This window comes from Papio anubis, chromosome 1 (genome assembly GCF_008728515.1).
Source record: "Papio anubis isolate 15944 chromosome 1, Panubis1.0, whole genome shotgun sequence".
NCBI classification, from domain to species: domain Eukaryota; kingdom Metazoa; phylum Chordata; class Mammalia; order Primates; family Cercopithecidae; genus Papio; species Papio anubis.
Genome location: NC_044976.1, coordinates 203,897,304 through 203,920,629, shown reverse-complemented (window position 1 = coordinate 203,920,629; position 23,326 = coordinate 203,897,304). Strand labels below are relative to the sequence as shown.

Genomic DNA, 23,326 nt, shown 5'->3' with positions numbered 1-23,326 from the left:
TGGCAGCTGATCTTTTTACTGTCTCTAGTTTTGTCTTTTCCATAATGCCACATAGTTGGACTCATACAGGACATGGCCTTTTCAGATTGGCTCTTCTACTTAGTAATATGCATTTAAGGTTCCTTCTTGTGTTTTCATGGCTTGATAGCTCATTTTTTTTTTTAATGCTGACTAAGACTTCATTATCTGGATGGACCAGTTTATTTATCCATTCACCTACTGAGGGACACCTTGGTTGCTTCCAGGTTTTGGCAGTTGTGAGTAAAACTACTGTAAACATCTTTGTGCAGGTTTTTGTGTGGACATAACTTTTCATCTTATTTGGGTAAATCCCAAGGAGCACAGTTGCCAGATTGAGTGATAAGATTCTGTTTAGTGTTATGAGAAATTGCCAAGCTGTCTTTCGAATTGTACTAGTTTGCATTCCCACCAGCAAAGAATGAGAGTTCTGCCCCACATCCTCTTAGCATTTGGTTTGTCAGTGTTCTGGCTTTTAGCCACTCCAATAGCTGTATAGTGGTGTCTTACTGTTTTAATTCCCAATTCCCTGAACATAGATGATACTGAGCATTTTGTATATGCTATTTACCATGTATGCCTTCTTTGGGGGAGGTGTCCAGTTCTTTTGCAAATTTTTAAATTAGGTTGTTTGTTTTCTTATGATGAGGATTTAAAAGTTCTTTGAATACTTTGGATACCAGTCCTTTATCAGATATGTGTTTTGCAAATATTTTCTCCCAGTCTGTGGCTTGTCCTTTCATTCTCTTTATGTGTCCACATAGATTTTTGAGACTTGTATTTTAATGGGGAATCAAGGGAGCCTGCCTACCCAGAGACTGCCATTTAAATGTCATTTTAAACCATAAGTCTGACATGAAAACTCTTTGAAGGGAAAATATTCTGAATTTTATGACAGATTTGATAGAGGGAAAGAAAAATATCAAATATGAATTAGAGTTTAGTTGTCAAAAATAATTTTGGTACAGCAGAATCATGCCTGTGGAAATACAAGCTTTGAAAAGCCTCACATATTTTACAGTAATAATTAGGAAACGTAGTCTGGCCAGTTTTAGAGGAATACAAAGAAAAGTGTATACTGTTAGAAGATAAATACCGGCTGACCTCACTGTTAGACAGATAATATCTTAAGATTATCCGACTTGATAAAGACCTACACAGAACAGCCTCCTCTAGTGTTATTGACCTGCTCACTCATTATACCTGTGTGGTGTCTTTTAGTCCTGACCACTTCATTCATCCAGAGTCATTCATCCGTTTTGTCTTTGGTTGAATGATGTATTCTTCCTTTGCCTCCTTGTAGTAAACTTTGGATAACCCTAATGGACACAAAAAATAATTTTTCAAAAATGCTTACTTTTTAGAAAGACTCATTTCATTATTATTTTCTTCATATTTAAACTCAGTTATTGAATTTGCTTATTAAGACAGATATTATAAAAAGGAAATTGAGAACATATTTAGATTTTAAAACAAAAGTTTGATCATTACATGTGACCAAAGATGAGTTGTGAAATTATGTGACTTTTATTTGCAAACCTTCTAAGAGATGTAATGGAGACGGCCTTGGACAGTGTTTCTCTTTTAAATTAATATACAGTATTTTAATATGCGTGTATGATAGAAAATAAACTTGTGAGGAGGGTAGGAACTTTGATTATAACTTAATTTTCAAATTCTACCTTCTCTCAACGATAAAACTTCTTGTTTTAGCATGTGAAGCTGGAAGAAGTTTTAGTTGAAGGTTGTAATTTGTTTTATGTAATGCATTATTTTTTATAGAGATCTTTACCTCATTCAAATGTACATTTTATATAAGGTATGTTAGAATTTCTTGCCTGTTAATGAAGTTTATACATTCTTTGAAGGAGATTAGAAAACACATACACACACATATATATGTGTGTGTATATATGTCACATATATATGTATATATATACCACATGTATGTATCACACATATATCACACATAGTACATATATGTATATATCACATATATAACACACATACAGATACACATACATACATATACACACACAGTTTTTTTGTTTTTACTGTCTGTGGAACTCAAGTATGCTAGTAAATGGTTCATTACTTGTATTCAATTATTTAAATTCAGTTTATTGTGAAATAAAGAAAATTGGTTTAAGGAGATTAGAAACCCTTTGTTCGGTTAGGTTTTTAAAACAAAGTAATAACTGTTTTCTCTTCCAGCTATGTGACTGGCTACGTGTTAATGAAAGCTATTTTAAGCCATCCCCAATGTGTAGCTCCATTGGACTTCACAAGACATCTTTAAATGCTTATGTGAAGAGCCTTATTCAAGAGTATGTTAAGTCATCTGCTTGGGAAAGTAAGTCTGCAATCATTTTTATGGATTGATATAACCAAAATATTTTAAAGAACTTTTAACTAGTTTTTCAGACCCAGAGTTAGGCTTTATGAAATATGTGATGATTTATTGATGCCAAACTTGTATTTCAGTAAAATAATATGAAAAAAAACAGAAAGATACTGTCTTCTAACTTGTATTAATACTTTATCTCTTCTGAGACTTGAGGTTTTAAATTACTTTATGTTTAAGGAAGCTAATAAGTTGCCAGAGTTAAGAAGTGGACAAAAGTAATTTATTTATTCTACAGTTACTGGGTCCCTGTGAACTAGATACTGCAGATATGGCTTTGGAGCCTCTGTAGTGGAAATATGTGCATTGGAAATATGTGTTTATCTTTTTCGTTTTTAAAGCACTACGTTTAGTATGAACTGATTATGAAAAACAATTTTAAACAAAAGCTGTGTTTAGAAGGATAGTTTTGTTAGTTTCTTTTTCAGCAGATACTTTGCAACATCAATTTTACAAAAATCCTTTCTTTGAGGAAATACGTAAGACATTAGAGAAGCACTCTTAACAGATTCATTAATTAGGATTCTTTTTACATTCCTAATGCTTCCTTTTCATTAAAGTCATTGGTGATAATTTAGGAAAATTGCATCTTCGAATTTAACATGTCTTAAATTTCCTAGCTGTGTCTCACACAAAGTCATTTTCATCTCCTGGTTTCTCTAAGCTGACCAGGGACTGGGTCTTAAATGATCAGATAATTATCCTTCCAAAATGCATGAGTTTATGCTTCTTGGAACATTTGTCTTTTGTGTTTTTAGTCTTTTTTGGTCTGTCCGTGTCTAGTAAATGTCCTATGCTGTTAACATTGGAAGATTATTTGAAGTAAATATGTTACTTCATATTTATATATAGTAAATATGTTAGTCCCTATTAAAGTGGACATCCACTGGGGAGTCAGATAGAGGCCTGAGAGGCCATGGCCTTTGTGTCTTCATTTAATCTCATTGCTGGTCACATTTTAGGGAAGACTCATTTCAGCTGAAATACTAGAGTTGCCTCTTACCGAGTTACCTTGCATCTACCGTTGCTTCCTCTGCAATATCTTTTCCACATGGTACCTAGAGACAAAGGTCAGAGACCTTTAGGGCAGAGACAAAGGTCCTCTGCATGGCCTGCAAGGTTTCCTGGTCTCTGTTCTCTGCCTGTTTATGCCCCTTCAGTTTTTGCTACTCCCTGTCACGTAGTGCACACCTGAGCATACTTCTGTTTTCTGAATATGGCATGCCTCCTCCTGCCAGAAGACCTTTGATGTGCTCTTCCTTCTGTCTAGAAAGTTCTTATGTCCCTTCATCTTTCCTCTTGAGTTGTCACACTCAGCCCAATTGTCATTTCTTCAGGAAAACTTCCTCTTACTCTCCAGATAAGGGCACATCTTCTCAGTGTAGACTCCACTAGCACCATTTACTTCTCCTTTATAGCCTTCACTATAATTGCAATTTTCTATGTATTTATTCTTTGATTAATGCTTTTCTCCTATACACTGAATTCCATGAGCACAGGAACCACTGTGTCTGCAGCACCCAGGTAATTGCATGGCATGTAACAGGTACACAAATTAGTTTTTTGTTCATGTGAAATAGATACGTATAATAATGAGCCATGCTCTAGGGTGTTCTACTGTATTTCATCTCAGTTGTATTTCTCTCATAATTTAATAAGGCATAATCATTTAGTGGGGTTTTTTTTTTTTTTTGAAGCATCTTCCTTGAAGGATTTTGTTAATGTTTTGCAAACCTTAACTATTGTTATTTAAGCAGGAGAAAACTGCTTTATGCCTGATTGGTTTGAAGCCAAGCTTGTTTCTTTGATGGTCTTGCTGGCTGTGGATGTGGAAGGAATGAAGACTCAATATAGGTAATTGTTCTATAATTGAAAAGAAAACCTATTTTTAAAAAATCCTGATCAGAATTATGATGTGTATGCAGATTTTTGAATGATTTAAGTGAGTTGATCACAAGGTATTAAGGGAGGGTACTAGAACATTCACAGTATACCAAAGAAATGTTTCAAGTTAATAACAAATAGGAATAAGGGCATATTAGTGCTTTTAAATTGGTAAATTAAATGTTAAACTTAACAATTTAATGTTAATTAGATGGCTGGGCACGGTGGCTCACGTCTGTAATCCCAGCACTTTGAGAGGCCAAGGCGGGCAGGTCACCTGACATCAGGAGTTTGAGGCCAGACTGGCCAACATGGTGAAACCCTGTCTCTACTAAAAATACAAAAATCAGCCGGGCGTGTTGGCACATGCCTGTAGTCCCAGCTACTAGAGAGGACAAGATGGGAAGCTCACTTGAACCGGGCGGTGGAGGTTGCAGTGAGCCAAGATTGTGCCATGGCACTCCAGCCTGGGCCACAGAGTGAGACTCTGTCTGAAAAAAATTTAATGTTAAATTAGAGAAGATTAAAAAACTATATACAATAATCACTGGTTTTATATCAGAATATTAGAAGTGGATTACAAGATTCCAGTGTAAGTTTAGGTAAAGAGATTTACTGGATTTGACTCCTTTGTACAATACATGATCTAAAAAAATAGTAATAAAGATAAAACAATCTTACAACAGTCTTATTTATATTTTGTGAGAATGGAAGCAGCTCAGTTTTCACTAGATTATAGTTTTGCAATAAGCAGCATCCTTAGGTAAATCCGGTAGGATATTTGCATGGTATACAGTAAATTTGGTTTACACCAAATCTCTTTTCTAGACAAAGATTTTGTACTGAAGTTGGTTATCTAGCCTGGGAAAATAAGTGAGACCCTGTCTCTGCAAAAATTAAAAAATTAGCCGGGCATGGTGGCTCACACCTGTGGTCTCAGCCTCTTAGAAGGCTGATGTGGGAAGATTGCTTGAGCCTGGGAGGTTGAGGCCACAGCGAGCTGTGATCACACCGTAGCACTCCAGCCTGGGCGACAGAGTGAGACCCCATCTGAAAAAAAAAAAAAAAAAAAAAAAGTCAGTTATAACAGTTTTTAATGAATCCTTAGTTGTTTTTGTTTGTTTTGGATTTTTAAAAACATGTTCTATTTCCTTGACTAACTTATGTTTGTTTTGGTTTTATATCTTTGTATTATGGAAGCAGGGTCTCATCAATTTAATTTACACATAAATTGGGTATAGGATTTCCTTCCTGCTGGTGCCTGGCATTGAGGATGGTAGTTCTTCCCTGTGCCTTCTTTAGTGAGTCGCTACAGTGGGGAAAGCACGGACCAGAAGATGAGTCCTCATAGCTGCTGGTTGTCTGAGTCTTTCATGAGAGTAACTTTGTCTAATTGGATCCGTTAGCTAACCAGTTTTCACCCAATTATAGGCGGGAAACAATTTGCTTATGCTTTTGAAATGGTTGATTTTGGCATGTCTTTTAATGTCTAGTGGAAAGCAGAGAACAGAGAATGTATTACGGATATTCTTAGATCCTCTTCTGGATGTGCTTATGAAGTTTGGTACCAATGCCTACATGCCCTTGCTGAAGACTGACAGATGCCTCCAGTTGCTGTTGAAGCTGTTGAACACATGCAGGTTGAAAGGTTCCAGTGCCCAGGATGGTGAGGATAAGTTGTTTCTCTTGGTGTCTTGCTTGATGCAGCATTGGTATTTAGAGTGAGAAGAAATTTCTGACTTTTTAAAATAGAAGACTTAACTCAGTAAATAATGTATTGAGAATCTCGCAGTGGCGCTGGGGATACAGTGTTGAAGGAGCAACTATCTGTTCTCGTGAGTTGACATTCTAGTGGTTTACATGCGTTGGTTACTATAATGTAATTTCATTTGCTTTTTAGAAAAATTTATGTGTGCTTATTGATTTCCAGACCATTTTAAATGGTCACTATTTTGTATATGTTTAAGCAGGATCCATTTCTGATTGCCACTCTGCTAAAGCATGAGAGTGGCAGTGATTTTATAATTACTTGTCTTTAAATATGTTCATCTTTGAGTACCTTTTAAGTAGAAAATACTTCACAGAGAAAGTTAGTGATAATAGGTAGAAGCATTGAGCTCCTTCTTCTCTCCTTAAACTAAGGTATGTAAAACAGCAGTTGAAAACCCGTAGACATCAGAGATGAGAGTAGCGACAGGTGAACCTCCCAGTCCTTCCTGACCAGTGTCATTTGCAGTTTTAGAAATTTTGTATTTAAAAATTCTAGAGGAGCATTAGTATTAGGTTAAACCTGAGAATAAAATTGATACGATTATATTTGAATATATGCTTATGAAATATCCTGTTTTTTTATAATGATAGTAGCAGAACCAAATGCTATGAAAATACAGTAAATTTTTAGAAGACTTTCAACTCCTTAAGGGCATACATTTGAATTCATTGGAGCTGTCCTGATTATTTACTCCTATGCTCAGTGCTTTCAGTGTAGAACTGGCTCACACGTGCCCTTGAAAAATTGCCGTAATTTTGGATACAGACAAAATAATGTGTGATATGTAAGTTATATATAAGTTAGGATGCAAAGTAATTAAACACCTGTGTTCTCACGTGCAACCTGAGAACGAATTTACCTGTTTAGTGCCCTCCTGTTACTCTTTGTCTTCCTGTTTTGACTTTTATTACATCCATGCATTTTAGAAAAGGATTTTTAGCACATATATAGATATTTCTCAACAAGATATTATTTTTTTAACTACTTTATTGAGGTATAATTGACATGTTAAAAGGCTTTACATATTTAATGTATGCAACTTGATGAATTTGGGGATAGGTATACACCTGTGAAACCGTCACCACCATCAAGGCCATAGACGTATCTTTCACCTCCCAAAGTTTCCTCCTACTCCTATTATTATTACTCTTTGTAATAAGAAGACTTAACCTAAGATCTTCCCTCTTATCGAATTTATGAGTTAGAGATAGAAACTTGGGGGTCATTAACATACAGGTGGTATTTAAAGTCGTGAGACTGGATGAGAGTGTTAGGGTAGCAAGTGTAGATGGAGAAGGGGTCCAAGTACCTTGGGGACACCAATGCTAGAGGTTAGGGAAGTGAAGAGGAACAGCAGAGGATACCTAGGGGAATTCATAGCCAGAGAGGAGGAAAACCAGGAAGCCAGTGAAGAATGTGTTTCCTGAAGGAGGGCAGTATCCCACACCAGAGGCTGCTGATGCCCTGACGGAAGGACTGGGAATTGACCGTCCAAGTTAGCAACGTGGAAATCAGTGGCAACCTCGACGGAAGCAATCTGGGGCAGTGGTGGGGGCCACTCAGGGAGAGAAATGAAAATAGTGAGTAAAATAGCGAGTTTTTTGTGTGGAGGGGCAGAGGAATGGGGCCGTTGGTGGTGAGGAACAAGAAGGTTTTTTTGTTTCCTTAAGAGGTGAATATAACCATGTGTATGTGCTGTTGGAAATGATTTCACTGTGGGAGGTTTTGAAGACATAAAGAGGTGGTATTTGCTGACTGGCATCCAAGCATAGGTGAGAGTGTATGGAATCCAGGACACAAGTGGTTCTAGAAGGTTCCAGAAGGAGCACTGATAGAGATAAGTGCAGGTGGGTGGATATAGGAGGTCGTAGAAGTTCTTTTCTAATTTATTCTGGTTTTTTAAGGAAAGAGGAGATAGAGTGAGGGTGGGGGTGGAAGTGTTGGCAATGTGAGGACAGGGTATAAGCATCTGTCTGGGAAGGAGGCTTTGTGAGTGCTCTAAGGCAGTACTGTAGGATTGCTGGGCTTGCTGAGCGCGCCCCTGAAGTTTCGATCGTGAATCCACAGTGACGGCATCCAGACGGCTGTGTTTTCCTCCAGCCTGTGATGTGCAATACCACTTTACTGTGCCTAATCAGATGAGATTCAGGGATTGCCGTTCTGCAGATACAGTTTTTGTAAAATGATGTTTCCATGATTATATGTTTAATCTGCAATAACCGTATAATGTTTATTTTTAAATTTGAGGAAACATACTTTTAGTTACAATACAGCTTCCCTTTCATTACACTGGATTATATGAGCCTTCAGTAATTATTACTGCTTCTGTCCTCACTGATGGCTGAATTGGTCACTGTGGTGGGCTGGTCTTCTTTGCTGAGTCTCGCTTTTTTTGTGGGAGTAATCTCTGGTCTATTGGAACTTTTCTTCCTGACATAGCTTTTTATACATAGTTTTACACATAGATAGTTTTATACATAAAGTTTACATTTTCACTATATGTGAGTGTATACAGTTCTGTGACATAGAGTACATCCACACTGTTGTGCAGCCATCACTATCATCCATCTCCAATTTTCCTCTTCCTGAACTGGAACTCTGTACTCGTCAAACACTAATTCCCCATTTTCCTCTTTCCCCAGGCCCTGGCAGTCACCATTCTACTTTCTGTCTCTATGAGGTTGACTCCTCTGGGTATGTCCTAGAAGTGGAATCATACAGCATTTGTCCTTTTGTGTCTGACTTATTTCACTGAACATCGTTTCTTCTAGGTTCATCCATATTGTAGCATGTATCATACTTTGATTCCTTTAAAAAGCGGAATAGTATTCTGTTTTTTGGCTAGATTATATTTAGTTATCCATTCTTCTGTTGATGAACAATGGGATTTTTTTTCACCTTCTCTTTTGTGAATAATGCTGCTGTGAACATGGGTGTACAAATGTCTGTCTGAGTCCCTGCTTTCAATTCTTTTGGGAGTGGGATTTCTGTATCATATGGTAATTCTGTTTCATTTTTTGAGGAACTGCCATACACTTTTCCACAGTGGCTGAACCATTTTACGTTTGCACCAGTAGTGCACAAGGGTTCCAGTTTTTCCACATCCTCCAACACTCATTAATGGGCTTTAAAAAATAATAGCCATCCTAATGGATATAAAGTGCTACTTCATCATGATTTTGACTGTGATCGCTTTTTGACCAATTCTGGTACCACTTCTTTTGGGATTCAGTTTACTACTACAAATTATATGAGGCATAGGGAAGGAAACCAAACCATAATTTTTTTTTTTTTTTTTGAGATGGAGTTTCGCTCTTGTTGCCCAGGCTGGAGTGCAATGGTACGATCTCGGCTCACTGCAACATTTGCCTCCCAGGTTCAAGTGATTCTCCTGCCTCAGCCTCCCGAGTAGCTGGGATTACAGGCATGCGCCACCATGTCCGGCTAATTTTGTATTTTTAGTTTCTCCATGTTGGTCAGGCTGGTCTCGAACTCCCAACCTCAGGTGATCTGCCTGCCTCGGCCTCTCAAAGTGCTAGGATTACAGGCATGAGGAGTATAGGCATGAGTCACTGGGCCTGGCCCCAAACCATAATTTTTATTCTGGCTTGAACTTTTGCCCGCAATTTGTATATTGTGACAGGGTATTAAATTCAGAGATGTGGCAGTGACCAAGGGATGTGCCTTGCGGGTGAGACAGAGGCTCTTTTGTATTGTGGTAATTAAGGGGAACCCCTGGGGTAGGGATGATAATATTGGTTGCCTTGCAGGCAGCTACTTTTCTTCATATCATTTTGTTCTCTCTTCTCCAAGGCCTAAGCTTTCCCTTGAAATCTCAAATTTATTTTAATTGAATGAGTTTGGTTGTATACAAGGAAAATAAAACTATTTTATGCTATTAATGTGAGTTTGATATTTAAAGAGTTGACTGTATATATAGGAGAACGAAAAGGCAGAAAGAGTAGTATGGAATATGGAAAATAAGAGTATTCTGTTTTTCCCATATTCATTGGTTATAGTTTTGAATTTTTTAATAAAGGCTTTTACTTTCCCAATCATTTGCTGGTGGCTTCTTGACCTGGCAAGTGACTCATGAGATACTCCAGAGGCCATATAGCCCCTGGGTAACATGAAAATTTAAAATTAATTTTTAATACATGTAATCTCTTAATGAACACTCAGAATGATAATACAGCATTTTGTGAGGTGTCTATTAAATCTTCTGCCTAGTTAGTCCTTTGTCAGATACGTGGTTTGCACATATTTTCTTCGTGTCTGCAGCTTATCTTTTCAGTTTCTTAATAGTGTCTTTTGCAGACCCAAGTTTTTATTCTGATGAAATCCAGTTTATTTTTGTTTTGTTTTATGGATCATGCAGTAGGTATTATGAGTGAGAACTCTGCCTTAGCCCCAGGTCATACAGGATTTCTCGTTAGTTTATTATTTTACTTTTAGATTTATGATATATTTAGGGATTAATTTTTAAGGTGTAAGGTTTAGGTCAAGGTTAGTTTTTTTGCCTTTAGGTGTGTAGTTGCACCAGCACCATTTGTTGGAGAGCCTGAGTATCCTTTCTCTGTTGAATTGTTTTGTACTTTTGTCAAAAATGAATTGGCCGTGATGGAAACAATCCAAAGTAGATGGGTAGATGAATGGATAATATGTGGTTTATACATATTCAGCCATAAAAAGGAATGAAGTAGTAATACATACTACAACATGAATAAACCTTGAAAACGTTATCATAAGGTGATCACTAAAGATCACATATTATATGATCTTATTTAAATGAAGTGTCCGGAATAGGCAAATCTATAGAGACAGAAAGTAGACTGGGGTCGCTTAGGGCTGGGAAAAAACAGGAGTTAAGGGCCTGATGATTTAAAGGGTTTGAGATTTCTCTTTGTGGTGATGAAATGTTCTAATGTTGACTGTGGTGATGGTTGCACATATCTGTGACTGTACGAGAAACCATTGAATTAGATACCTTTAATAGGGGAATTGAGTGCTCTGTGAATTCTATCTCAAAAAATTGTTTACAAATAATTAATTTGGCTGTATTGGTATTGGTGTAATTCTGGACTCTATTCTGTTCTTTTGATCTAAGTGTTTATTCCTTTGCCAATACCACAAGGTTTTGGTTACTGTAGATTTATAGTAAGTCTTAAAATAGGTAGTGTGGTTCTTTCAAATTCTTTTTTGTCCCAAAATATTTTTAGCTATTCTAGTTCCTTTACCTTTCCATATAAATTATATCATCAACTTATATGTACCTACAAAAAAAAAGTTCTGCTGGGATCTTGACTGGAATTACATTAAATACATAGATCAGTTTGTGGGGAATTGCTTTCTTATGCTGTAACTTTTAGTGCATGAATATGGTATTTCCGTACATTTATTTATTTAGAGACAGGGTCTCAGTTTGTCGCCCAGGCTGGAGTACAGTGGTGCAGTCTCAGCTCACTGCAGCCTCCACCTCCCATATTCAAGCAATCCTGCTGCCTCAGCCCCCCAAGTAACTGGGACTGCAGGCGCTCACCACCATGCCTGGCTAATTTTTGTATTTTTAGTAGAAATGAGGTTTCGCCATGTTGTCCAGGTTGGTCTCAAACCCCTGACCTCAGGTGATCTGCCCACCTCAGCCTCCCAGAGTGCTGGGATTACAGGTATGAGCCACCGCGCCTGGCCCATCTCTACATTTACTTAGGTTGTCTTCGATTTTTTTTTATCAGAGTTTTATAGTTTTCAGCATATAGATCTTACACAGGTTTTGTAAGATTTATAACTGTTTCTTTTGAGGGGAAGCTGTTGTAATTGATAGTTTTAAAATTTTCAATTTTTAACTATATGTTACTAATGTATAGAAATATGATTGATTTCGGTTTGTTGACCTTGTATCCTGTGACCTTGCTGAAGGACTTATTAATTCTAGGAGTTTGTTTGAAGGTTCCTTGGTCATTCCCTGACCAGAAAGCTGGCGCCCATTCTGCTGCCCACCTTGTTGACTGCTTCTGCATCTGGTTACAACTGGGAGGAGGACCAGAGGGAGAAACATTAGTAAACTCACCACTGTTCAGTGTTACTTCTCTCTGAATCCACCTGCTATTTTTTCCTTGTCGAGTTTTCAAATAGCTGCTTCGTGCATTCTGTCCAGGGTTTATAGCTGTGTTCAGTGGTGGAGGGAAGAGTGTCCCTGATCCATTCTACCTACAACTGGGACTCTTAAGTGACTTAAGGTTAAGTATAGCTTTCCCCATGGGGCGAATAATGATTATATTATTGCAGTTTATTTTTGGCAAGTGATTCACTTGCTTAGCCCAGTTGTACATTTATTAGAATATTTGGTGTGTTTTGTACTAAAGAACTGCTATCATTTTAGTTGCATGCATTTTTCCCCCATACAGATGAGGTGTTTACTGTTCTTCAGAACTTTGTCATGTCTACTACAGAGAGCATTTCTGAATTTATTCTCAGACGACTTACTATGAATGAGCTAAATAGTGTAAGTATTCATTGGAGTAACTTTCATTTCTTTCATTCTTTTCACCAATATTTCAGTGATCACTGATACTGTATTAAATTGAAAAGAAAAATTAATTTTCTCAAGAAACGGTCTTAGGGAGCAGCAGAAAAAAACTTAGACTTTGGAGTCTTCTAGTTCCAATTCTGTCTGTATTGTTAGCTATGACCTTGGGCAAGTTACATAGATCTTCTGAGCCTCACCCCGTTTACATCCAAGGGTTTGGAGAGTTTCAAATGATGTAACATATTTGAAGTACCACACACATTCAGTGCATTTTGGGGTCCATATCCCGAGATTCTGATGTGGCAGGTTTGAGACCAGACCCTGAGTGGGGGTGCGTGTGTTAAGGATGCTCTGTGACTGTAGCTGTCCTCTCTCTCTCTAGACTGTACATAATTGTTCTTTTAGGACATCTAAACAAGCTTTTCCCCTTAAAGAATACCTTGAAAATACCAGTTCTGATATGTCTGTTAATTTTTTGTTTGTTTGTTTAAAATATCTGGGGACAAATGTTGAAATAATTTGAATGCTTTTAAATACCCAATTAAATATTAATACATTTGTTTGACAGCTTACGCAGGTATGAAAATATAAAAATACAAGTATTCGACTGAAAGACTTGAGATTTTATTATAGAAAGGCAAGGAAACTATTATGAAAATCTCTTTGGAGTGGGGAATATTTATCTCTATCTTCCTTAAAGTTTGTCAAGCAATCATTAATATGAATTCTAGTACACCTAAATTTTTAAGAAGTCATTTATTTATTTTTAATTTTTGTGGGTACATAGTCGGTGTATGTATTTAACCAAGAAGTCATTTAAATATCTAAGTAACTTTAAAATTTAAGTTTTGCTCCAATACCACTTTTTATCTTCAGTATTATTTTTACCTTTTTATATGGGAAATTTCCAAACATATATAAAAGAAGTTTAATGACCCTCCCTTATGCTTATATGATGCCCCGTTATATAACATGTTTTTGTTTGTTTGGATTTTGAAGCTAAATATAGCTTAAAGGGAAAGCTTGATGTTATTTTATCTTTTAGATGCAAAGATTTTAAAAAGTTATTCCATATATGATAGTTTTAAATTGTTTTGAAAAAGCCATTCTTTAATAAATTAATTAGAATTTCCAATTAAGCACGTTTGTTTAGTAGCTTAGAGTTTAATAGCATTCTCTTCCCACAGTTACCCCTGTCAGCAGTGTGCTGGTCAGTGTTTAATGACTGACTCTAGGGGAAAAAAGAGCCTGCCTCTGTAGTATTTACCAATTTCCATGGCCGATTTCAACCTACCAATGTGAGGCCATTGAGTTGGAAAGACAGATGACCTTCAGTCTTTGCACTGCAGCTGCTACGCCACTGCCTCTCTGAGTTCACAGAGGAAATAGTGGCTGTCCGGCTGGAATGCTCTCAATTTCCAGTTGCCAGATGTATGGACTTAGGCTATATGCTCACCCACACCTGAATCCATCCTCCCTGTTTTCCCTTTGTTACAAGAGAGTAAGAAAATTGGGATTTCATCCGTTTCTATTTTCTTAAGCATTTTACACTATTGATTATCTTCTTTCTTTCTTGTGTTTTCAATGACTGCTTTTCCCCTGAATTCTTTTCATGAGCATTTTAACAGGTTTGAGGGTCCCTCATTTTATTTATTTATTTATTTTTTATTTTTCTGAGATGGAGTCTTGCTCTGTTGCCCAGGCTGTGGTACAGTGGCCCGATCTCGGCTCAGTGCAGCCTCCACCTCCCGGGTTCAAGCGATCTCCTGCCTCAGCCTCCCGAGTAGCTGGGATCATGGGTGTACACCAACATGCCTGGCTGATTTTTGTATTTTTAGTAGAGATGGAGTTTCACTATGTTGGTCAGGCTGGTCTTGAACCCCTGACCTCAGGTGATCTGCCTGCCTTGACCTCCCAAAGTGCTGGGATTACAGGCGTGAGCCACGGCGCCCAGCCAAGGGTCCCTCATTTTAAAAGAACCCTCTCTCAATTTCATGTTCCCTTCTAGCACCCTATGTCCTTCTCTTTAAGCAGACTCAATTTAATTCTAATTTGGTTTTATCTTTGTTACAACACAGAAATGACTCTCGCTAAAGTTGTCAGCGACTCTTTGTCATAAACTTAATGGATACTTTCCAAACTGTATTTTTCTTGATTCTTTTGTTCCAGTGGACACTGCTGACCACCTCCCACTTGAAACGCTGCTTAACTTCTATGATGTCGTTCTCTCATGCTTCTCCTTACCCCAGCCCCTGCATCCTTCTGGCCATTATTTCCATTTCTTTGAATGTCCATTCTCTGCTTCCTAACCTTTGAAGCCAGAGCTCTTTAAAGCTTGTCTGTGTCCCCTTCTTTTCTCTTTCTCTCCCCTGTCACTTGATGATCTCATCTACATCCCCAGCTTCAGTTCTGCCAGGGACCCTCAAATCTCTGTCTCCACCTCAGACCACCCTTCTGAGCTTAACACCCTCAGTCGCTTGCTCTCTGATGGTGTCAGTCGAATTTCTCACACTGTTCAAAACTGACCCCCTCATCATCATTCCTACAGGAGGTTCTCCAGGTCCCTGTCGCAGTGAATGTCCCACCATCCCACCAGTTTCTTAAGCCAAAAACTTAGGAACCCTCCCTGGTAGCTTCATCCCTCACTCTTGCCCTTTTGTTCAGTCTTGTCATCGTTACCTTCTGCCTGCACTGTATCCTAGCACCTGGCAAAGTGCTAGGCATCCAGTGGTTGCTCAGTAAAAACTGATCAAATTACTTCCTGTGTGCTTTCTATGTGCCACAGGAGGCCTCTTCTGGTATAGTAATAATATATTCATATAGTAATAGTTTCTCCCATTGATACCTTCAGAAACTCTGTGATGGATAAATATTACTATCTCTATATTATGGACAAGGACAAGGTTAGGCAATGACTGTGCATTCAGCACAATTATGGCACATTTCACAATTGAGTCATCCATCTCCCCACCTGGATTATGAGACCTTAACACAATAAGGCTTAGTAATGAAAAGTTAAATGACTTGTCCTATGTCACAAGGCTAGTGCATAGTAGAGCTGAACCCATTTTTTTCTGGGTTTATGAGTCAAAAAATTTGCATTTAATGCTGTCCCTCTTACTGGCTCTGAGCTATTGGGCAAGTTGTTTAACTTCCCTGAAACTTAGTTGTCTTACGAAAGTGGGACAGTGATCTTTTTTGTGAGAAGTGATTTTTGTAAACAATGGAAGTAGTCATTGCTATAACCGTTATCATTATTATTTATGATGTACTAGCCCTGGGACGTAAGAATTGGTAGATGGTAGTTTCTGCTATCTAAGGTCTCCCTCATAGGTGGGGAGACAGATGACTCAATTGTGAAATGCACCGTAATTGTGCTGAATGCACAGTCACTGTGTAAGCACAGAGAAGGAAGTCCTTAGCTCTGCATGGGAGGTTATGGAAGGCTGCTTGGAGAAAAGAACTTATTTTCTCATCAGTGTGTTGTGGTGGTCTTTTAAGTAAACTTTTCCTGCCTGAAGGCTTGTGGTTTTGTGAAAATCGTGAATCTTGCTTGTACCCGTAAGTGTTTTAATCCTTGTCTTAGGTTTCAGATCTGGACCGTTGCCATTTATACCTGATGGTGTTAACTGAGCTTATAAATCTGCATTTGAAGGTTGGGTGGAAAAGGGGTAACCCTATTTGGAGAGTTATTTCTCTTTTGAAAAATGCGTCCATTCAGCATCTTCAGGAGACGGACAGTGGACAGGTAAGCCTCTTTGATTCCAGGTTTGCAGTTATCTTGAATAAGGCATACAGGGAATACATACTCAGTTCTTATACACTGTTTTGATACCATACAAAGCATTAACTAAAATTCAGTTTTAAAATAGTACCCTCTGGTGATAAGATGTGGTTAAGATTGATACTTTTTTTTTTTTTTTTTTTGAGACGGAGTCTTGCTCTGTCACCCAGGCTGGGGTGCAATGGCACCATCTTGGCTCACTGCAACCTCCACCTCCTGGGTTCAAGTGATTCTCCTGCCTCAGCCTCCTGAGTAGCTGGGATTACAGGTGCGTGCCACCATGGCTGACTAATTTTTGTATTTTTTAGTAGAGATGGGTTTTACCATGTTAACCAGGCTGGTCTCGAACTTCTGACCTCGTGATCCACCCACCTCGGCCTCCCAAAGTACTGGGATTGCAGATGATGCTGTTAATATAATACTAAACATATAAGCGGCATCGATCTTAAAATCATTTAGATACAGACATTTCACCTGTACTAGGTCTTTTGCCCAAATGTGTCCAGTAAAGGACATTTTATAGTCTGACATTATTGCCCTCCATGCTTGGTTTCCTACCTCATTTTTCAGCCCAGCTGTCCACTGTCCACTGCCTTTCCCCCTCCTTCCCAGAGTGCCATGACTTTGCAGCCACTCTAGGCTACTTAGAGTTTTACAGATCACAAGCATGTGTCCTGTCTTCCTCCTGGAGGCTGTCATTCAGTCTGGTCTCTCCGTGGAGAATGAGTGCCCTCTCCTCCAGCATACACTTGTCAGCATCTGGTCCCCCCTTTTATGGACCAGCTGGAATCTCTTTTCTCTTAGCGGTCTTCATCGATTAGTATCTCACTCTCCTTCATCTTCCTATTGCTCTTTATGCCTCATTTATAGTGTGTATTTCCATCTTTCTTGTTTTTGGAGTAATGTATGCATATATATCTTTTCCTTTTTTTTTTTTTTTTTTTTTTTTGAGACAGAGTCTCTCTCTGTCACCCAGACCGAGTGCAGTGGTGTGATCTTGGCTCACTGCAGTCTCAACCTCCTGGGTTCAAGCAGTTCTATCTCAACCTCTCGAGTAGCTGGGCCTATAGGTGTATGCCACCATGCCGGGCTAATTTTTGTATTTTTAATAGAGATGGGGTTTTGCCATGTTGGCCAGGGTGGTCTCAAACTTCTGACCTCAAGCGATCTGCCTGCCTCAGCCTCCTGAAGTTCTGGGATTGTAGGTGTGAGTCACCGTGCCTGGTCTGAAGGCATTTTGTTTTGTTTTGTTTTGTTTTGGAGACGGAGTTTCGCTCTTTTGCCAAGACTGGAGTGCAGTGGTGCCATTGGCTCGCTGCAACCTCGCCCCCCTGGGTTCAAGCAATTCTCCTGCCTCAGCCTCCCGAAGCTGTGATTATAGGTGCCTGCCACCACGCCTGGCTGATTTTTTTATTTTTAGTAGAGATGGAGTTTCACCATGTTGGCTAGGGTGGTCTCAAACTCCTGACCTAGGTGATCCACCCGCCTTGGCCTCCCAAAGTGCTGGGATTACAGGCATGAGCCGCCACGCCTGGTCAAGGCATTTCTTGAACATAGCACAATAAGGCTTAGCAATGAAGAGCACAGGCTTTGGAGTTAGAGTTGCTGGGTTTGAATTCTGGCTTTATTTTTGCTAACTGTGTGACCTACATTATTTAACCCCTCTGTGTCTCATTTACTGCACCTGCAACATGGGGATTATAGAGCTGATGTGGGAATTAAAGAAGGTTCATACATGTTAAATCTTTAGAACTGTACCTGGCAGATAGAAAGGCCTCAATAAAAGCCATTTTCACTTAACATGTGGTAAGTGTTTAATAAGTTGAACTCAATCAGTCTAACTAGTCCAGGCTACTAAGAAAAACAAAGAAGATACTCGATTGCTTTAACAATTTAATTTTATTCTAGGAGGAAATGATAAGGAAGATGATTAATATTTCGGCATCCTGTCTGGTACCTATTAGTCTGTTAGTGTTATGAAAGAACATTGTGAGTTCTAAATATACAGCCAAACCATGAACCATGCCACAGTAACTCTTATTCTTAAAAATCGGCTTCCTTTAGTAATTCACTGAATTACATTAAGGTTAGTGGGAACCGTAGTTGGCCCAAAGGTAACGCTAAATTCTATTTCATATGTTGGCAGTGTTGATATGTAAAATTTTTTTGTAGAGATGGTTGATTTATTTTTGGAGAGTGAGGGAGGGGTATGGAATAAATAGAAATTTCCTTTCTGATGCAGACATTACTGGTTGGCAGTATTTGAGAGAACTGCTGTAGTTTCTCAGTGCTGTTGTTTTCTGTGTCTGACTTCTTGCCTGCACTCCTAGCTTGGTGAGAGATTGTTGATTTTTCTCTTTAAGTATAGACCAGGTGGTCTTGGCTACCCTCCTTTCCTACATGTAGAGTTCCGAGTGTTTTACATGCAGTAACCCATTTGCTTAATCTTCACAGTAACCCCATGAAGTAGATTCTTTCACTGTTCCCATTTTACAGATGAGAAAACTAAGGTGCAGTATGTCTACACTCATACTGGTAGTAGCACAGAGCTAGGATTCAGACCTGGGCTTTGTGGTTCCTGAGTCCAGCTCTTAACTGCTGGGCTGTGTGACTTCTCCAAAAGTAGTGTGCTGCTGATTGAAGGAATTATTTGTAACCTGGAGTCTTTTATATTTTTTTTAACTTGTTTCAACAGACAATTAAAATAAGGCTCACCCATAGGAATGCTGCACGCAGATGTGTATGCGACCAGGAGAAAGGTCGAGAAGGACTTACACACAGCTTTGGGTTCTGTACATAGCAAATCTGTCATCTACTAGTTCCAGTTACCTGTTTACCAAATGAAAAGATCTCATTGTTGTCTTAATTGCTGAGTTCTTATTGCTACTTTAAAATTGTTCACTCCCAATCTGTAGAGAAGTAGTGGAAGTGAATGATGTGTGTTGGATTTCCTTTTATTTCTCCTGATATTCAGGAGCAGGCAGGAAGAGGAAAAAGGAGAGCCTGAGCTTTCCATGGACTGGCAACTGAGGTCCTTACTGATTAAGACTTGCGCATATTAAATAAAACATTGTCACATTTCCTTTTCAGGAGCCAACACTTGGAAATCAGATTCAGAGAGTAGTGAGCATGGCTGCCTTGGCCATGGTGTGTGAGGCCATAGACCAGAAGCCTGAGCTGCAGCTGGACTCTCTCCATGCTGGGCCCCTGGAAAGCTTCCTTTCCTCTCTTCAGCTCAATCAGACGCTGCAGAAGCCCCACGCAGAGGAGCAGAGCAGTTATGCTCATCCCTCGCAGTGTACCAGGTACAGGGAAAGTTAAGGCCTAAAAATCCATTTCTGTTGTCATCGGGAGTTCATGACTGCCCAACATTGCTTATATAGTTACAGAATTTTGGAGCTGAAGCCCCATTCAGGATGAAAGTGTAGTGTAACTCTGTTACTGGAGTTACTCATTTCTGTTGCTGGAGACTTGCTGACTTTTCTGCATCTAGTTTTCTCTGAATCATTTAACATGAGCAAAAGTGCCTACTTTCAGAGGAGTTAGAGAATTAAGGTTTATGTGGTTTCCTTAGTTATCGGTAGGTAGGCTGTTTGATAATGACCATTTATATCTGTATACCCCTGCTTTAGAAGGATAGTGTGCTACGTGCAAAAGACGTGGAGGCAAGTTGGGGAAGTATGGCCTAGTAACTTTATTTTTTATTTCAGTGTTTTAGAAGAATCGTCATCTTCCCAAGGATGGGGAAAAATAGTTGCACAATATATTCATGATCAATGGGTGTGCCTCTCTTTCCTGTTGAAAAAATATCACACCCTTATACCAAGCACAGGGAGTGAAATTCTGGAACCATTTCTGCCTGCCGTTCAGATGCCAATCAGGACTTTGCAGTCTGCACTAGAAGCCCTCACAGTTCTTTCTTCTGATCAAGTTTTACCAGTGTTCCATTGCTTGAAAGTGTTGGTTCCCAAGGTAAGATAGAGTGAAACATGGGTTGAAGAGGAACTATAGGAGTGGCGATCAAAGTTTCTAAAATAAGTATGTATTTTTTTTTTCCTACCAGCTTCTGACCTCCTCTGAATCACTCTGCATGGAGTCTTTTGACATGGCTTGGAAAATTATATCTTCTTTAAGCAACACTCAGCTGATATTCTGGCCTAATTTAAAAGCTTTTGTTCAGTTTGTTTTTGATAACAAAGTTCTTACCATTGCTGCCAAAATCAAGGGCCAGGCATATTTCAAAATAAAAGAGGTAACTACCTTTCTTTTCTTTTTGCTTTACTTTTCACGTGTGTGAGCTTCAGCACATGAAGAACATGAGAGTTATATTCTCAGATTTGTGGTTCTTTATTCCTTCAGTCAAAAATATTTTTGAACCTTCTTAAATGTCAAGAGTAAGAATGAGAATATCTGACAGATGTAGAAGAGAAGGTACAAAACGGTAGCCTGGAGCCACATCTGCCTCAGAAATGGTTTGTTTGGTTCATACAGTGTTTAAAATTTTGATTACCTGGCAACATTTAATTGTTGGGAAATCTGGCCAGGCATGGTGGCTCATGCCTGTGATCCCACCACTTTGAGAGGCTGAGGCAGGCGGATCACCTGAGGTCAGGAGTTCGAGACCAGCCTGGCCAACATGGCAAAACCCTGTCTCTACTAAAAATACAAAAATTAGCCAGGTGTGGTGGTGCATGCCTGTAATCCCAGCTACTCAGGAGGCTGAGGCAGGAGAATTGCTTGAACCCAGGAGACGGAGGTTGCAGTGAGCTGAGATCACGCCACTGTACTGGGCAACTAAGCAAGACTCCGTCTCGAAAAAAAAAAAAGAGTTGGGAAATCTGTATGAAAAACTGGATTTCTTGGAAAATGAGATAATCTAGCAACACCGGTCATTCCTCCATGGCAATGTAATTGATTGCTGGGTTGAGTAGGAGTTGGCATGCTCTTTCCACAATCAGTCTCATTTCACCCGGATACTTGAAGGCAAATGTCAGGTGCCATTTGTCATTGCACTTTGGCTCAGGTTTTTTTTTTTGTTTTTTGTTTTTTGTTTGTGTGTGTGTGTGTGTGTGTGTGTGTGTGTAGAGAAATATTTTTCAGACTGTAACCCTTATCAAAAGGTCTTGCTAGTTTATGGAGGTATTTTCATTTGCAGCCACTGAGATAGGAATATACAAAGGTGGAATTCCACTGTAGCTCCTGATCCCCAGGGGAAGAGGGAAAGTCAGATTCCATTATTTCTCTGCAGCCCTGTGCTGCCTTTCTTGATCCTTTTTTGCCCCACAGTACATACTTAGAGACGCTGGTCTTTGCTGCCTCAGCCCAAGGAAGGCCACTGGCAAAATGCAAACAAAGGAAGCTGAATGTGTGTGGGTGAGGTGTTTTTCCCCTTTGATTCTACTGCTTTGGGCATTTGTTTCTCTTGAAGAGTTTGAGTATCACTATCAGTAAAGTTTTATTTATTTTTATTATCAAGAGATGAAATAGCACTCTCTGATTATTGATCATCTTGCAAAGTTATTCTAACAGTAATGAATGTAACAGTTGTTAGACTATTCATGATTATGTTGACACTAAGTAACAGTTTTTAGCAGCACTGATTTTTTTTTAAACTAAATCAAAGGATAAAATGACCATTGTATTTTATTCCAGATTATGTACAAGATAATTGAAATGTCTGCTATAAAGACTGGAGTCTTCAATACACTGATAAGTTACTGCTGTCAGTCTTGGATAGTGTCTGCTTCAAATGTGTCCCACGGATCTTTATCAAGTGCTAAAAATTACAGCGAACTTATCCTTGAGGCTTGTATATTTGGAACTGTGTTTAGGCGTGATCAGAGGTAAAAGATGCTATTATTTCAGCTGGTCATAACTTGTATTAAGTGCCTACTTGGGTATAGAATTATGTCTTTGTTTTGAGGCTTTCAATTAGAAGAATATAAATTATTAGTTAACTTTAACCTTGGGGATTTAATTGTTTTTCTATTTAAAACCTGTTGTTCTTTATCAAATGTTTTTTATGGAAAGACTTGTTCAGGATGTGCAGACCTTCATAGAAAACCTTGGACATGACTGTGCGGCAAATATTGTTATGGAAAAGTAAGTATGGTAGATTTTCTCTGCCTTCACATAAATGAGATATTAAAAATTTAACATCATATGACAAACATTCTCTGTTTGCTAAATTTAATAAATGTTGCTAGTGACATCTCACGTATTAATAAGATGGGACGAGCCTTCAAAAGTATGATAGAAATTATAGTCCCTTGCTAATATATTGTCTTTACATCTTTCAGTATTCACTAGAATTTGATAAAACTTTAAAAGTGTGTAGTGCAGAGTCCAGCATAAACAAGGAAATGACTGTGGAGAGCGTAAAGCCCCTGTCTTTCTTCTGCGGGGATGGGATGATCATCAGCTTAGACACTTTATTCTCCAGTCCTTTTTTTGGCGTAAAGTTTAATATGAAATTAAAATTCACCGCTTAACAAGTTAGTATGTTACACACAGAAATAGAATTACTCTTGGAACAGACTAAAGTTTTTTAGTTTTTTAAAAACTCTTTATTGAGGTATGATTGATATGTAAAAAGCTGTACATAGTTAATATGTGCAACTCGATGAGTGTGGGGATAGGCCCTAAAGTTTTGATTTCTGGGATAAGACTATTTTTATCTAACCACTGAATTAATTTTTTTGGAGCTTGTCAAGTAGCTTTTTTTCAAGTTTTATTTTTTCACATGGCTTTCAAAAATGTGTATGTGTGTTTATAAAGAAGATTAAAGTAGCATTGTATCATTCACTCTAATTTTAGAGTTTAGGACATCAAATGATTATAATATTTAGTCATAAAGTATTTATTATTCTGAAAGTCCTAACTACGTTTTAAATCATCTGTCACTCCTCATTAAATATATACATTTTTTTCATTGTTTTT

At 38.5% G+C, this 23,326-nt stretch overlaps 1 protein-coding gene across 7 annotated transcripts in view; it reads left to right on the top strand.

Annotated features, from left to right (window-relative positions):
• TARBP1 (TAR (HIV-1) RNA binding protein 1) overlaps positions 1–23,326 on the top strand; it is an 84,536-nt gene that overhangs the window by 26,613 nt on the left and 34,597 nt on the right. For 6 of the 7 annotated variants that reach the window (XR_002519066.2, XR_002519065.2, XR_002519069.2 and 3 more), the window contains exons 10-19: positions 2,233–2,371; positions 4,177–4,276; positions 5,800–5,972; positions 12,482–12,579; positions 16,190–16,351; positions 19,478–19,692; positions 20,098–20,359; positions 20,451–20,639; positions 22,040–22,230; positions 22,418–22,489. Coding sequence is in view for 3 of the 7 variants with exons in the window: in XM_021931488.2 (XP_021787180.2) it covers positions 2,233–2,371; positions 4,177–4,276; positions 5,800–5,972; positions 12,482–12,579; positions 16,190–16,351; positions 19,478–19,692; positions 20,098–20,359; positions 20,451–20,639; positions 22,040–22,230; positions 22,418–22,489 (1,601 nt within the window). In the remaining 4 variants the exon portion in view is untranslated. The remainder of the gene's footprint in view (positions 1–2,232; positions 2,372–4,176; positions 4,277–5,799; positions 5,973–12,481; positions 12,580–16,189; positions 16,352–19,477; positions 19,693–20,097; positions 20,360–20,450; positions 20,640–22,039; positions 22,231–22,417; positions 22,490–23,326) is intronic. The other variant, XM_021931485.2, reaches the window with a different exon arrangement.